Here is a 14,974-nt window from a genome sequence, read left to right on the forward strand (position 1 = left end):
TTTTTTGTCTCTGGGAGCAAGAATTCAAAAGATGCTGCAATATTAATTTATTTATTTATTTATTTTGCTTTCTCTTGCAAAGTTGAATCTCTAGCACAGTAAAATAGTTTTAAACTAAAATACAGATATTCCTTAAGTCATCCACAGTGCTTAAAAGCTCTTTTGTAGCAGACACATGCACATTCACCTATGTAACAAACTAAAATAATTAAATATATGTAAAACAGAGCATTTTTGAACACCTTATATAAAATATGAAGATTCTGAAAGGTTACCAGTAACAACATTAGTAGAGACATTAAACTAAAGTAGAATTTAACCTCCAGACACCTTTCTGTAATTGTTTTGTTTAATGAATAATCATATGTGAATTGAGATGACCAGTGTGAATGCTAACATTTTCTTTGTTGTCCATGTCTGTTCTTTTATTTTTCTTTTATTTTTCTTAGACTCTTAATATGTTTCAAATTTCAGCAATTCTTGAAAAAATGTATCTAATGAACTGTGTCTTAAGCACTGGTTGGACATATTAATGAAACATTTATTTGTTTTCTAGAAGGTAAGTACAGTTGACATTTCTTTTTTTTTTCCTTCTTAAGCCAACAAACAATAAGGAGACAAAGACTTTTTCTGCCTTCTGTGATGCCCTTTGTTCTTGAAGTGCAATACTGGTGTTGTCAATGGATGTTGAAGAGAGAAAGAATCTCATTTTGAGCAGTAGTGAGGAACGTAGGGCAGGCCGGTTCAGTGGTAGCTCACAAGTGATGGGTTAATGTTAAAACTGAGCCTATCCTTGTGGAAAACTGTACAGAGCTCATGCCTTATATGGGCCTAGAGCTATGAGACCATTCTGGCTGAGATGACTGCCTCTAGAAAGAACATCTTTAAAGGGAAGAACTTTGGAAATGCTGAAACAGTGACTTAAAGGACCATAAAGTCAACATCTGAAGCACAAAGTTAAGTGCCTTAGAAGTAGAATTGATTTCCTCATTGGCTGTAATTGCACCACTGCTTTCAACAACTGCTACATTGCATAGTATGAGGGTGATGTTCTACAGGCAAAGCACATTGGAATGCTTGATTACACTGTGATGGAATTATAGGCAAGACCCTTGGCAGGCACCCTATAGATGAGCATCTCTTATTTTTAAGTAATTGGTATCCTGTGTTGTTTGTCTTTCAGCTTTTTCCTGGTAAGGGGTTGCCACAGCGGAACTCCGGTCCGCTAATGATTGGCAGTAGATTTTTACGAAAGGCTGAGGTGCCGGCTCAACCTTCAACGAAGGCACGCCCATTTACGCACGCATGTCTTATCGAACACTAATCAACCACGGGCAGGACATGCAGACTCCACACAGAAGGCACTCCCAAGCCAAGCCGAGAATCGAACGGGAGAACCTCTTGCTGTGACATAATGCTACTGCCGTACTGCGGCATCTGAAAATCACTGCCTGTCATGCTGTCATTGATCGATAAAGATAGCATGCGTAGGGAACTGGAGCAACCAAAAAAGCTAGTAGTAAGAGAAAGCCACTGGGGATAGAGGCCTTGATACGCCGCTGGTCCCACGCATGTCTTATCGAACGCTAATCAACCACGGGCAAGACATGCAGACTCCACACAGAAGGCACTCCCAAGCCAAGCCGAGAATCGAACGGGAGAACCTCTTGCTGTGACGTAATGCTACTGCCGTACTGCGGCATCTGAAAATCACTGCCTGTCATGCTGTCATTGATCGATAAAGATAGCATGCGTAGGGAACTGGAGCAACCAAAAAAGCTAGTAGTAAGAGAAAGCCACTGGGGATAGAGGCCTTGATACGCCGCTGGTCCCACCAAAACCTGAGGACATTGCACACAGTGAGGGTTCTGTTTTGTGTGTCCCCAGTCTAGCGCCATGTTTGTGTTGGGTCACCTCCTGCCCTCTGGAGACTGATAGTGTAACTGTATTTTGAGTTCCTGTGAAAGCCTTTGCTGAGTTATCAGGAGTTTAGGCTGAATGCCCGTTCTCATGCACCCGCAGTGGAAGTCCATCTCGCCACAGTATTTTTACACTCTTGAATTGTATGATTCCATGGACGTTTCTACCATTTGTCCCAAATTTTAAGTTCTTTGATTAGAGGTCACAACATGACTAACTTTTTGTAGCCCGTGTCAGAGGATGTAAAGAGGCGGTCATTAGATACCTCTATAGATGAGCATCTGTTATTTGACTACCTTCACATGAGATTTTCAAAAAGAAAAACATACTGTAATTCGACACAGCAACTCCTTTTATGGCAGTGTTTTTGGATTTGCAAGACCAGATCCGTGTGACATTACCCATAGCAAATCAACTGCATTCCTGTGGCACAGTATGAAGAGTTTAGTGTAACAAGAAAAAGGATTTTATTCCAGGCTCTTTCTGTTGTGAGAAAGATTTCTCATGGAAATTCATTCTGGATCTTAGAGGGTTGAAGTGATGTTCTTCGTGTTTCACTGTTGCAGTCATCACACTTGGGTTATCTTGCCAGGGTGTGGCCCTCAGTCGGACCGAATACCAGAGGCTTAGTATTTCTGCGTCGGTTGCTGTTGCTCCAGGACTGACGTCAGGTCATCCAGTGGTATAAAATCAGGCAGCCGACGCCATTACATCAGTCTTTTTTGCCAAGGAGCCCGAAGCAGAAGCAGTTTGCACGAGTGCCGGTCAGCCGCTACCCATGTTTTCATTTCAGAATTGAAGTTGAAGTCTTCTAAAGCTAAGTACCCCGTCGGGAATCCTTTTCTCTTGCTCTAACCGATGTATGTCAGAAAAAGTTAACAATTGTCTCGCCTATGGAAAACAAATACCACACCGAGATTTCCATTCTTACTGCGTCACCTGTTTAGGCCCAGACCACGACGTCCCTCGCTGTCGGTTTTGTGCTTTGTTCAACGCCAGAACTATACATTGTTGGGCCCTTATTGTAGCTAAATATTTTTGCTCTCAATCTCCGTATTCCGAAATGGCTTCGGTAAGCCATCCGACTACCATTCTTCCAAAAAAAGTAAGGATAAAGACAGAATCCTCACAGGTCCAAAACTGCCGACAACGCGTCTGTTAAGCTACTTGCCAGTTCACCAGTCTTCAGTGAGGCACTTTCGCAGCCCCTTATGCCCGCTTCTGTGGATTCGCAGGCCGCTACCGAGACCCATTCGGAGTCCGGTATGCAGTAAGTCTCTTCTTTGACTAAGGATCCTGCGGATGTCCCGACCTTGGATGAGTCTGGAGCCGTTGAGCAGGCACCAGCTTCCGAGGAAGTTCTTCACACTACCAATACTCTACACTACCAATACTCGACACAAACCGACTTCTTTCGTGTCTTCAGTTCTTTCTAAAACTACCTAGTTTCTAAGGCCCAGGGTACGAACTACGCCTAAAAAAATTATGCAAGCTCAAGCACCTGCTTCCATGCCTCAATCTCAAATGCTTAAAATGGCAGGAGACCTTATCTTGCTTATCAGGGGAAGCCAGCCTACCCCTTCCAAAAGAATAAGAGACTTGTCCCCAGCAGTTTTATTTGACCAGGAGTCCGATGACTCTGAGGTTTCTGAATATGAAGACATGCAACCCTTGTCTGCTTATGAGGATTCAGATGCAGAGGAATCCATTCCTTCTGCCTCTCCTCCAGAGGATTTTTCATTTGGTGAAACCCTACATACTTTAAGGGACATTTCTAATGGGAGTACTAGGACTATCCTCAGTCCAAAAAGAGACTCTGGGAAGTCTTAGATTTACCACAGTACAGACCTTTAGCCATTCCTCCTGTCCTGGATGTTATGGATGATGTTTTTTATGGAATCCAGTTTAACTCCTGACACCCTTCCTCCTGCTCCCAGGAAGCCTGACAGGTATTACAGAGTCCCTGACTGTCACAAATTTCTTTTCAAGAATCCTACTGCTGACCCAGAGGTCATCTCCCAAGTACCTAAAGGAGTAAAAGCAACCACAGCAAAGAATCCCACCCCCTCGGACAGGGATTCCCGAGCTTTAGACAGATGGGGTAAAAAAGTATACACCTCTGCAACTCTGCCATCAGAGCACTAAATTGTCAGTTCCACATGCTGAAATACCAGCAACATACTATGGAACTCCTTAAACAAAAAATATCTACCTTTCCAGCTTGTACAGAAAATAAAGAATTACAGGAGCTTATGCATTCTGTAAGCCAAGTTACTAGACACACCTTGCAATGTGGCTTTGATCCCCTAGAAGCATCATGCAGGGCAGCAGTCACAGGTTCTGCACTTAGAAGACATGCCTGGCTTAAGGAACAGACCTTGCCAGACCATGTCAAATCAAAACTGTTGGATGCACCATTAAACAAAGACAATTTGTTTGGCACCAAGGCAGAAGAGGTCTTAAAAAAGATGGAAGAAAAAGCTAAATCTGTGCAGACAGTTAAAGACTTCTTGCAGGTCCAGCCTCCGAGGTTCAGTAGGCATTGCCCCTCCAAGCACTCGTCCTTTCCAGCCCCTCAAGACCAGCTCAGACAAGACCTAAGGGAAGCAGACACCCCAGATAGCAGTCCCAAGGAATGTGGAGATCTAAGCAGTGGAGTTACTCCACTTCAAAAACAGGGAGTGCTAAGTCATCCCCTTATGGAAAGAACTCACAATGACTTTACACCTCCACCCCTTACCTCTGCCCACCTGCTTGGGCCCATAGGAGGAAAACTCTCCTCCCATGCTAAAAACTGAGCCTCTATCACCAACGATCGATGGGTTCTCAACATAGTGTCCCAGGGATACAAATTTTATTTCCACACTCTACCTACCGCAGAAGGATTACCAGATCTTCCTCCAAACCAGTGGGCAGAAGCACAAAACCAAGTCCATTCCCTGCTCTCCGTATGGGCAATACAGCCTGTACCTGCAGACCAGATAGGCCAAGGTTTCTATTCCAAGCTTTTCCTGGTACCCAGAAAAGAGAGCACCTGGCACCCAATCCTCGATCTATCAATTCTAAACACCTTCCTGGTGATACCAAAATTCAGAATGCTCACCCACCAGCAGCTTCTTCCTATGCTGTCCAACGATGCTTGGTTAGCCACCCTAGACCTAAAAGAGGCCTATCTACACATCCCAATCAGGGATTCCTGCAGGAAATATCTCTGTTTCAGAGCAGGATCTATGCACTTTCAGTTCTCTGCATTTCCCTTTGGCTTATCCATTGCTCCCAGAGTTTTCACACAATGCCTGGCTCCAGCCGTTGCTTTTTGCAGACAAAGGAATATTCAAATTTACCCCCACTTAGACGACTGCCTGATTCAGGCAGACAGTCAGGAAAAGCTGTTACAGCACCTGACCTTTGTAAAGCACCTACTGACCTCCCTAGGGTACACCATAAATGAAAAGAAATCCAAACTAGTACCCACTCAGAAAATTGTATTCCTGGGAGCAAGCCTAGACACAGCCTCCCAGATGGCATTCCTTACTCCAGAAAAACAAGCCTACTGACAGACTACTTCTCTCAACTAGCCACCAGAACCCAGTTATCTGCAAGGAAAATCCTGCAAGCTCTAGGGTTCATGGCTTCATGCATTCTACTCATTCCATATGCCAGACTGCAAATGAGAAAACTTCAATGGTACCTCAAAAGCCTTTGGTGTCAACACTCTCAGGACCTGGAAACTATCATACCTATAATACCCTGTCTAAGGAAAGATTTTCATTGGTGGGCAGCAGCATGCAACTACAACAAGGGTCTTCCCTTCTCACAACCCCACGCCGCCCAGAACCTAACCACAGACACATCAGATAGGGCATCCACTTTCCAGGCCTTGCTGTGAGGTTCCCTGGTGCAGAATTTGCTGAACTGGTGATTGTTGTGGGATTGTTGTGCACACCTGGACTGCAGGTGCATTTAGGGCCATTGGAACACAAATCAAATACATCTGCACATCAACCAAAAGGAGATGCTAGCTGTTCAGCACACTTTGACAGCTTTCAGACCCCTGCTCTCCCCGGGGCCTATACTGATCAAAACAGACAACACCACAGTAATGTGGTACATCAACAAGCAGGGAGGGAACTCACTCTTATCCCCTCTGTAGGCTCGCCATGACCCTTTGGCACATGGCTTCAGCCATGCAAATTCACCTGCAAGCACAATTGCTGCCAGGCTCCCAATACTCTCTGGCAGACAACTTAAGCAGAAACCTGGACCCACACGAGTGGCAGCTAGACCACAGCACCTTCAACCGTGTAACCCAGAAATGGGGCACTCTGGACCTCTCACTCTGGACCTCTTTGTCTCCTACAACAATCACCAGCTCAGCAAATTCTGCACCAGGGAACCTCGCAGCAAGGCCTGGAAAGTGGATGCCCTATCCTTCCAATGGGTAACCCTCTCGATCTATGCATTTCCCCCTCTACCTCTACTTTCAAGGGTACTACTCAGAATAAGAGCAGAAAAACCAAGAGCAGTCTTGATTGCCTCAGACTGGCCACACCAGCACTGGTACCCACTGCTGTGCAGTCTGTCACCCCTGCCACCATGGCACCTGCCTCAGATCCCAACTCTCCTGACCCAGCAGAATGGGGAATTCATGCATCCACAATTGCAGACCCTGAACCTGGCAGCCTGGCTTATTCCGTGACCTGTCCTCCAGTTGCCACTCTAAGCAAGAAAGTCCTGGATGTTCTACGTGAGGCCAGATGCCCCAGCACTAGAAAATCCTATGCTGACAAGTGGAAAAGGTATTGCACCTGGATCCAGGCTAAAGGAGCTGAAACAGCACAGCCCTCCCTACCTCTCATCCTGGATTACCTAGCAGACCTACTACACAGGGGCCTATCCTTCTCTTCCATTAAAATTCATGCCTTTGCCATCTCTGCTCATTACAGCACAGAGCCACCTCTCTTCTCTCACCCTCTCATCAAACAGTTCCTAAGAGGGGCTAACAATTTAAGGCCACCCAGAAGAGTTCCTACCCCAGCTTAGGACCTTAACTTTGTGTTGGAAAAGCTCACACTACCCCCCTTTGAGCCTGCAGCTTCAGCAGAGTTAAAATTCCTCTCTTGGAAAACAGCCTTGCATCTGGCCATCACTTCAGCTAGAAGAGTTTCAGAGCTGCAAGCAATAATGACAGTAGAGCCCTTCATCATTTTTCATGCTGACAGGGTCTCCCTCAGGACTAACCCAACTTTCATGCCTAAAGTGGTGTTCAGTGTGGCTCTCAACCAATCTGTTCATTTGCCCACCTTTTCCCTAACCCACAAAACAAGGGGGAAAGGATTCTGCATTCTCTAGATGTGCACAGACAGCTCAGATTCTACTGGATAGGTCTAAATCTTTTAGGAAAACTGCCTTGAAGCAGGGGCAGAGGGCAAGGTCATATCCAAACAAACAATCTCAAAATGGATAGCACACTGTATCCATTTCTGCTACAATTACCACTGGAAACCGTCCCCCTAAGGGGGTCAGGACACATTTCTCCAGGGCAACCTCCACCTCTGCAGCTTTTCTCAGAGGGGTCCCTACCAGGGACATCCTGGAGGAGGCTGCAACATGGAGTTCTGTTCATACTTTCACCATGCATTACCACCTGCCTATCTTCTCCAAATCCAGGGCAGGCTTTGCAACCGCAGTCTTGCAGGGCATCCTAGCCAGCCCCCAGTCTTCTTGACTTCCTCCACCCTTTTCTTCAGCTTTGGGAATCAACCCAAGTGTGATGACTGCAACAGTGAAACACGAAGAACATAGTACATTTGTGTGCACTTACTGTAAATGTAGATGTTCGAGTGTATTCACTGTTGCAGTCCTGGTTTCCCACCCTCCATTCCCCTTGTCTCTCTCTGTGTCTCACTCTCACTCTCGCTCTCGCTCTCTCACTCTCTCTCTCGCTCTCGCTGTCTCTCTCTCGCTCTCTCTGTCTCTCTCTGTCTGTCTCTGTCTCTCTCTCTCGCTCTCTCTGTCTCGCTCTCTCTCTGTCTCGCTCTCTCTCTGTCTCGCTCTCTCTCTTTGTCTCGCTCTCTCTCTCTTTGTCTCGCTCTCTCTCTCTGTCTCGCTCTCTCTCTCTGTCTCGCTCTCTCTCTCTCTCTCTCTCGCTCTCTCTCTCTCTCTCTCTCTCTCTCTCTCTCTCTCTCTCTCTCTCTCTCTTTCTCTCTCTCTCTCTCTCTCTCTCTCTCTCTCTCTCTCTCTCTTGCTCTCTGTCTCTCTCTCTCTCTCACTCTCTCTTGCTCTCTCTGTCTCTTTCTCTCTCTCTCTCTCTCTCTCTCTCTCTCTCGCTCTCTCTCTCTCTCTCTCTCTCTCTCTCTCTCTCTCTCTCTCTCTCTCTGTCTCTCTCTCTCTCTCTCTCTCGCTCTCTCTGTCTCTCTCTGTTTCTCTCCATCTCTCTCTCTCTCTCTCTTTCTCTCCATGTCTCGCTCTCGTTCTCGCTCTCTCTCTCGCTCTCTCTGTCTCTCTCTCTGTCTCTCTCTCTCTCTCTCTCTCTTTCTCTGTTGCTCTCTCTCTCTCTGTCGCTCTCTCTCTCTCTCTCGCTCTCTCTGTCTCTCTCTCTCTGTTTCTCTCTCCTTCACTCATTACAGGGATTTTTGGTATTTACTTTCTACTGGTGGTGTTCTTCCACCATAACCTAGCTCCCTATTTGGGGGCTCCTGACATTTGGGGCAAGAAAAACTGATGTAATGGCTTTGGCTGCCTGATTTTATACCACTGGCGGCCTGATGTCAGTCCTGGAGTGACAGCAACCGATGCAGAAATACTAAGCCTCTGGTATTCGGGCCGACTGAGAGCTACCCCTGGCAGGATAACCCAAGTGTGATGACTGCAACAGTGAATACACTCAACATCTACATTTATGGTAAGTGTATACAACTGTACTTTCCTGAGGGTAGCCAGGTTCAGACTGCTGTTTGAACCCTCCAGTCTCTGTTGCCCAAGATGATGTGGTTATTTGAACCTGAAAGAGGTTTGTTCATATACTTATAAGATGTCAGGTGCCTCAGGTTCAGGGTGACGTTAAGATCACGGTCAGTTGACTTCCATGCTGTTTGGTAATTCCCCAGCAGCAAGAAATGTGTTAGCTGTTTAGATTGTTTTTGAATTTCAAAAAGAAATCATGATGTAAGAGATATTTATCTAATGAGAACTGGATCTCCAGTCATGTTATATTCTATTGTTCTAGTGGGGTGGATAGATTAAGCAGGAATATACCTAAGATACAAAGGGAAGCTGAAAGCCAGCATATTTCACTCGTTGGCTCAAAAATAGGGTCTTCTATTACTAGACCTTTTTTTGCATCAGACAAGAACTGCTAAGTGGAATTTTTTTTCTAAGTTCCCAATTAAAAAGGCATTGGTGATGAATACCATTGGTATTCCTTGGGAAGGAAAGCTCTTGTATATGTCTTCTGCCATGTCTCTCTGATCTCCAGGGTGCTACAGATACCTTTGTTGAGTATACCGTTCCTTACTGACATATGATTTATAAGAAACGCCAACACCATTGCTATGTCTGGCAGTAGACATGATTTGCTTGGTTCTTCCTGCCACCCCCTCCCCCATCTGTTGTCGAATCCCCACCTATCTTGACCCCGACATATAAGGCAGATACAGTGGAATTAAGATCTTTGTGGGAGATGCTGAGTCCCAAACGCAAAATGCCATTTTCCAGGCAGCCATGAAGAATGTCAGTCCTTATTAGTTTTTTAGCAGCTCCACCTGAATTGCATGTGTTGTTGTGTACTCTAGTGATTCTACTAGGTGCTGGTCAAGATAGCCTGTTTTGAAAAATTCTCCATACTGCACATTTGAATAGTTGCCTCCTTATCAGGGTAGGCATGATCCTCCATTTGTTGACTCCCACAGTTGCCATTGATTGTAAGAAATTTGCAGGAGTATGTGATGGTCTGGGTGGAGACTGGTCTTCAGCCCACACAGCTGTCTATGTTGGGGGTACTTCTTCCCCTGAGGAAAAGGAAGACATCATCACCATCGGTTTCACTGGAATCCCACTCTGAACGAGGGAACCTGACATAATTATCCCAGATGTTGTTTTATTAATTTATTTGATAGCTGTGTTTGAGGAATTGTCCTCTAACAGATTTTGGCTGTATGACAGGCACAAGGTGTGCTTACATACAAAAGGTATTTTTTTTACCATTTAGATATGGTACACAATTCACATTAACATTTTGAAGAAAAGTCACTATAACATTTGCAGTCAGAAGCAGTGCACAACTTGAAGATGTTCAGTTACCAGTGAAGTACCAATATTTACTTTTATGTTCACATTCAGAAAACAGTAACTTCCATGTAAGCACAGACAACCAAGCAGTCTCTTAGTAATTTAAGAGGAGCATTTTATGTAGTATAAAGCTAATATCCAGACCTACTTCTGCTATTTTTAGGTCTATAAGAACCCACTGGAGGGGCTTGCATGAACTCTCCGTATATGTTTGCACATGTACACTGTTCCTAATTTGCCCCAGAGGGCAAAGCTTTTAGGATTCTACTTTAACTTCTCCCTGTTTTAGGGCAGGGCTAGTCTAACTTAACATGTTGGAAATAAGGGTACTTGGGCAAGGAAGGTGGTGGGCTTTGTACTTCCCTAATCAGAGTGCCCAGGCAAAGTGAATAATGATGAGTATCTGCTTATAACCCTATGCCAGACTGAGTTAAAGTAAGGAGGTGCTAAGGGGTTCAGGCTTCCACCTTCGACTAATTCCATGAACAAGGAAGACTCAGGTTTGGTCATCTTTGGTACTTCTGCCACGGGGAGTTACTGAGATAACTGTACTTGACCTTTTCTTGTAATTTGGTTCATGCCATCTAGTAGTATAGAGCTGTAGTTTGTTGCAGTAATGGTTTCTATCAGCAGAACTAATTTTATCTGTATCCTTTAAAGGTCCATTGTTTATCTGGAGATTGATAACCGCCAGTGTTATGTGTCCTCCTCTGAGTGCTTCCAAAGTGCGACTGATGTTGCTGCCTTTCTTGGTGCCCTGGCAACTGGGGGAAACCTGGATATCCCCTACAAGATTGAAGCTGTTAAAAGTAAGTTTTAAATGTGCAGAATAGTTAGTACAGTGGCCATTTGACTGCATACAAAATAGGTTAAATATAAAAGTGTGTGTACATACACATATGTGAGTGTGTGTGTATATGTGTACATATTTATGTATGTATATATATATATATATATATATATATATATATATATATCATTATTGTATGAACATATGATTGTTTATTTGCAAAGTACTTCTTCATTAGGATGTTATATGTAATTGTATAGACTTTTTTAATCATTTCAGAATCATTAGTGTGTAAGAAAAATTGATTGATGATGTAATAGATGTTGAAGTCTGTATCCTGAAAATCCTGTAAATCCGTTGCCTTTGCTTCTCAGTGGTATGCAGTGATTTTGAAGTTTGTTAATCCTTTGTCTTAAAAGAAAAAAAAATTCAAAGCTGTCTCTTGGTACACCCAGTTTCTGCTAAAGAGAGTTAAAGGATGGTTTGCAATTCTGATTAATAGCCTATAAAATGACCTTATTTTCAGAATGATTAGCTCAGTCTGGGTACCTTTATTAACTTCATATCACTTTTGTTACTGCTTTTCAGCTGTAGATGCAGAAATATTGCTGAATGTACTGCATTCTCTGTTTAGGTGAAAATGTTCCAGAATCACCAGAGCCCCGGTTATACCCAATGTATGTGGTGGTGGCTGCTCTTGCTTTTCTTGCCTGCATAGGGGTTGGTGTTCTTGTGTCTCGGAAGCGGCGCAGGGAACATGGACAGCTGTGGTTCCCAGAGGGATTTAAAGTGACAGAGTCAAGCAAGAAGAAGCGCCGTGAGCCTGTAGGGGAAGACTCTGTTGGACTCAAGTAAGTGATTCTAGATTTCTCATAGTTATTGTTTAATTGCCTTATTTTCAATACAGTAGAAAGCTGCATTGCTATATAAGCTTGATAACAAATGAAATAGTAACATACGTAGTCTGTGTTTTTGATTAGTAAAATCAATGCTGTTCGTTTCTCTGTTTCCTATTGCCTGAATAACTGCATTAAATGAATGTTAGTTTGAAAGGTTGTAAAGCCTTGCATAATAACAGTTTTTGTTTTCTTATCACCTTTTAGACCACTAAAGAATGCCAGTGATGGAGCTTTGATGGACGATAACCAGAATGAGTGGGGTGATGAAGAGATAGACACCAAGCGATTTAGGGTGAGAAATTATGTGCACCTTAGTTTTCAGTATGAAAAGAGCTAATTAAACCTTGTCTTAGGTCTGGGTGCATCACTGAGCGTTGATCACATTGATGTATTTGTTCTGCATTCTGCAGCTAGACTTGGGTCCTAATTTGAGGAAAGGAAAGTGAAACTTCTTGGGATGCATGCCTGTCACATCATTGCTTGGCTCGCACATTAACTTTGTTTAAACCACATCAGCATGCATTAGTGTATACCTGCACCCCCCCTTCCCTAGTATACATGGCTTTAGTTCTGTGTTTTCTGAGTTGTCCTGCTGTTTTCTTTACCTTTTTCTTTGTCTTTTTTATATATTTATTTATTAATTTTGAATCTACTTTGTCTGTCCCTACAAAGCACATTGTTTTCTCTTACCTACGGAAGTGACATTGCATACTTCGTATCCTAACCTTTCATTCTCTCTCTCTCTCTGTCTCCAAATACATTATTATTTTTGTGTCTTGCTCTGTACTAATTTCATATGATTACTCTTATCACCTACCTATTAGCGTAGCAGTACTGTAGATTGTATCACACCAGAGTTAATGCATTCTGGTGTCCCTGCATGGAGTGGAGCATCCTTCATCCTTCTGCTCTTCCACTTTTTTTTTTTTACATATTAGATTTAAGGGTCAGAGTGTCTCACAGTCCTTATTATTCAGACTCCATAAAGTAGTCTCTGGGGTGGCATTAATGAGCACTCCATTTTCTGTGTATTGCCAAGCCAGCATGCATTCCCTAGTTCTTTGTCAGCAAAAACGATAGTACCTGCATTAAAGACATTTCTTTGGTGCCTTTTGGTTTGTAGAGGAACCATGTCCTTTGTGTTGCATTACTTTATAAACCTCACTTGCTTATTTTTCAGTTAATTGCAGTGCAGGTAGTGTTTTCTTGGTAGTTAGACAGTGGCTTGCAGAATGCTTGTCATTCTGCCTCCACTAGCATGTGCCATGTGTAAGCAGGAACTACATCAGCAGAGGAAATGGCCATTTGCAGTTCAGTCTACACGCTGTTATTTGATTGCGCCTGGAACACAGGGGAAGGTTTATTCCTCAGCACCAACACAGCACGAGTAAATTAACTAAATATAGCTGATAATCTAATCTGAATTTTTCACAAACATTAATAATTTAAAATGTCTGCCCAAAGTCATCGGCTTCATAGAAGCAAGTTTCCATTCTTTCATTCATTTATTTCTACTCATATAATGAATATGATAGGTAGCTATTTTTATTTTTCCAAAGTCATAATGCACACATTGTCATTGAAATGTAGAGTTGTATGGAGCTCTGAATGTCGTCTGCATTAGTACACTGGGATGGGGAAATAGAGAGATGCAATTTACAACTGTAGTCTGAACAAGTTCAAGCTAAACAAATGTCAGCTGTGAATTTTTGACATACCAGTTTTATGACAATGTATTGAAAAAATATTTGAAAGCGTGCAATGTGGTAGTTTATCCAGATGTGAAAGTACATGCATTTTTTACTTATCTGCTAAGAAATTAAAGGCCAAGTACAAGCAATTTTTTTTTGTTTGTTTTGTTTTTTTCCAAGGATGTGACAGGGGAGAACTGCTTAAGTGAGTTGCTCAGATCCCTATAGATTACAGATGGATAGTGATGGAATCAGATTCAGGATTAACTAATGTAGCTCACTAGTTTTAATCTTCTGTGCTGCTGGACGTTTTTATTGGCTGTTTACATTTTCAGAATAATAGAAGACTCCCAGTTTCTCATTTTGTTCATGACATTTTTGTAAGGATCTGTTTAATGGTTAAATCAAAATTTCCATTTTGCTCCAGCATACAAGATATGTATCTTATGTTTTACTTGCCCCCTTCTTAAGTGAAGTTAATAGTCCAATTGTATGTAGTCTGATCACAAAGTGACTTTAAACGCATACTAAAAACAGGTTTATAATTAATTTATCTGTAGTTAGCAGTTATGTAAAGGAGAAAATGTGCAACATTTCTAAAGTGGTAGAAGAGCATTAGGGCTTTGTGTGAAAATATCCCATTTGTTTTGAGGCACAGGAAAAGTAAGAAGCTCTGAAAAGAAAAATGAAATTGACATGATCGACTACAAACTAAACAGCAGGCGAAGAGTAATCTATTTTTATAATGAGAAATCCTTTGGTAGGATTTAATTGAATTAGTGTTAAACTGATACACAAACATTGTTTGGATTAAGGCTGATACACAAACAGCGTTTGGATTAAGGCACTTACATAGGATCTGAAGTATGGATTCTGTCTGGCACCTTTATTGTAGCTACCACTGAAGCCTTCTGTAGAAAAGTATCAACACAGAATGTCTGTGAGTCAGCCATCTTAGACCTCTTTGCACCTTTTTTTCCAATCACTGTAAGGTGGCTTTTCTGCTTGTATGTAGGATTTGGTCTACCTTTTGAATGTCTATTTCTGCAGAGTGCGCACTCACAGTTACTTTATCTTTGACCTACTGCTGTTTGGAATATCATGGGGTATAAAGAGCTCCCCCACATTCTGCAGGAACACACTGCTGTGCTTTAAACACCATTCCTATACACAGTGTCGACTAGATCATGTTTATGTGCATTTCAATGTATAGTAAAGCTGAAGTGAACCAGACCAGGGCTGTAAACCCGCAGGATTTGTATACTATTGTGGTTGGATAGCCGTTTGTTTAACTTTCACTGAGAAATAGAAGTAAAATAACCTGTAAACCAGCAATTTGTCCTGTGTGGTCAGTATATAAGTGGTGTTTACTTATGTTAACTAAT

General features: G+C 42.8%; 1 protein-coding gene across 1 annotated transcript in view; it reads left to right on the top strand.

The window, feature by feature from the left end:
* NOTCH1 (notch receptor 1) overlaps window positions 1-14,974 on the top strand; it is a 189,890-nt gene that overhangs the window by 150,397 nt on the left and 24,519 nt on the right. Inside the window, exons 27-29 of the mRNA XM_044058426.1 lie at window positions 10,870-11,018; window positions 11,634-11,850; window positions 12,103-12,190. Of these exons, the coding sequence (XP_043914361.1) occupies window positions 10,870-11,018; window positions 11,634-11,850; window positions 12,103-12,190 (454 nt within the window). The remainder of the gene's footprint in view (window positions 1-10,869; window positions 11,019-11,633; window positions 11,851-12,102; window positions 12,191-14,974) is intronic.

The sequence above is a fragment of the Protopterus annectens genome, chromosome 16.part0 (assembly GCF_019279795.1).
Source record: "Protopterus annectens isolate FY-2018-M chromosome 16.part0, PAN1.0, whole genome shotgun sequence".
Lineage (NCBI taxonomy): Eukaryota > Metazoa > Chordata > Ceratodontiformes > Protopteridae > Protopterus > Protopterus annectens.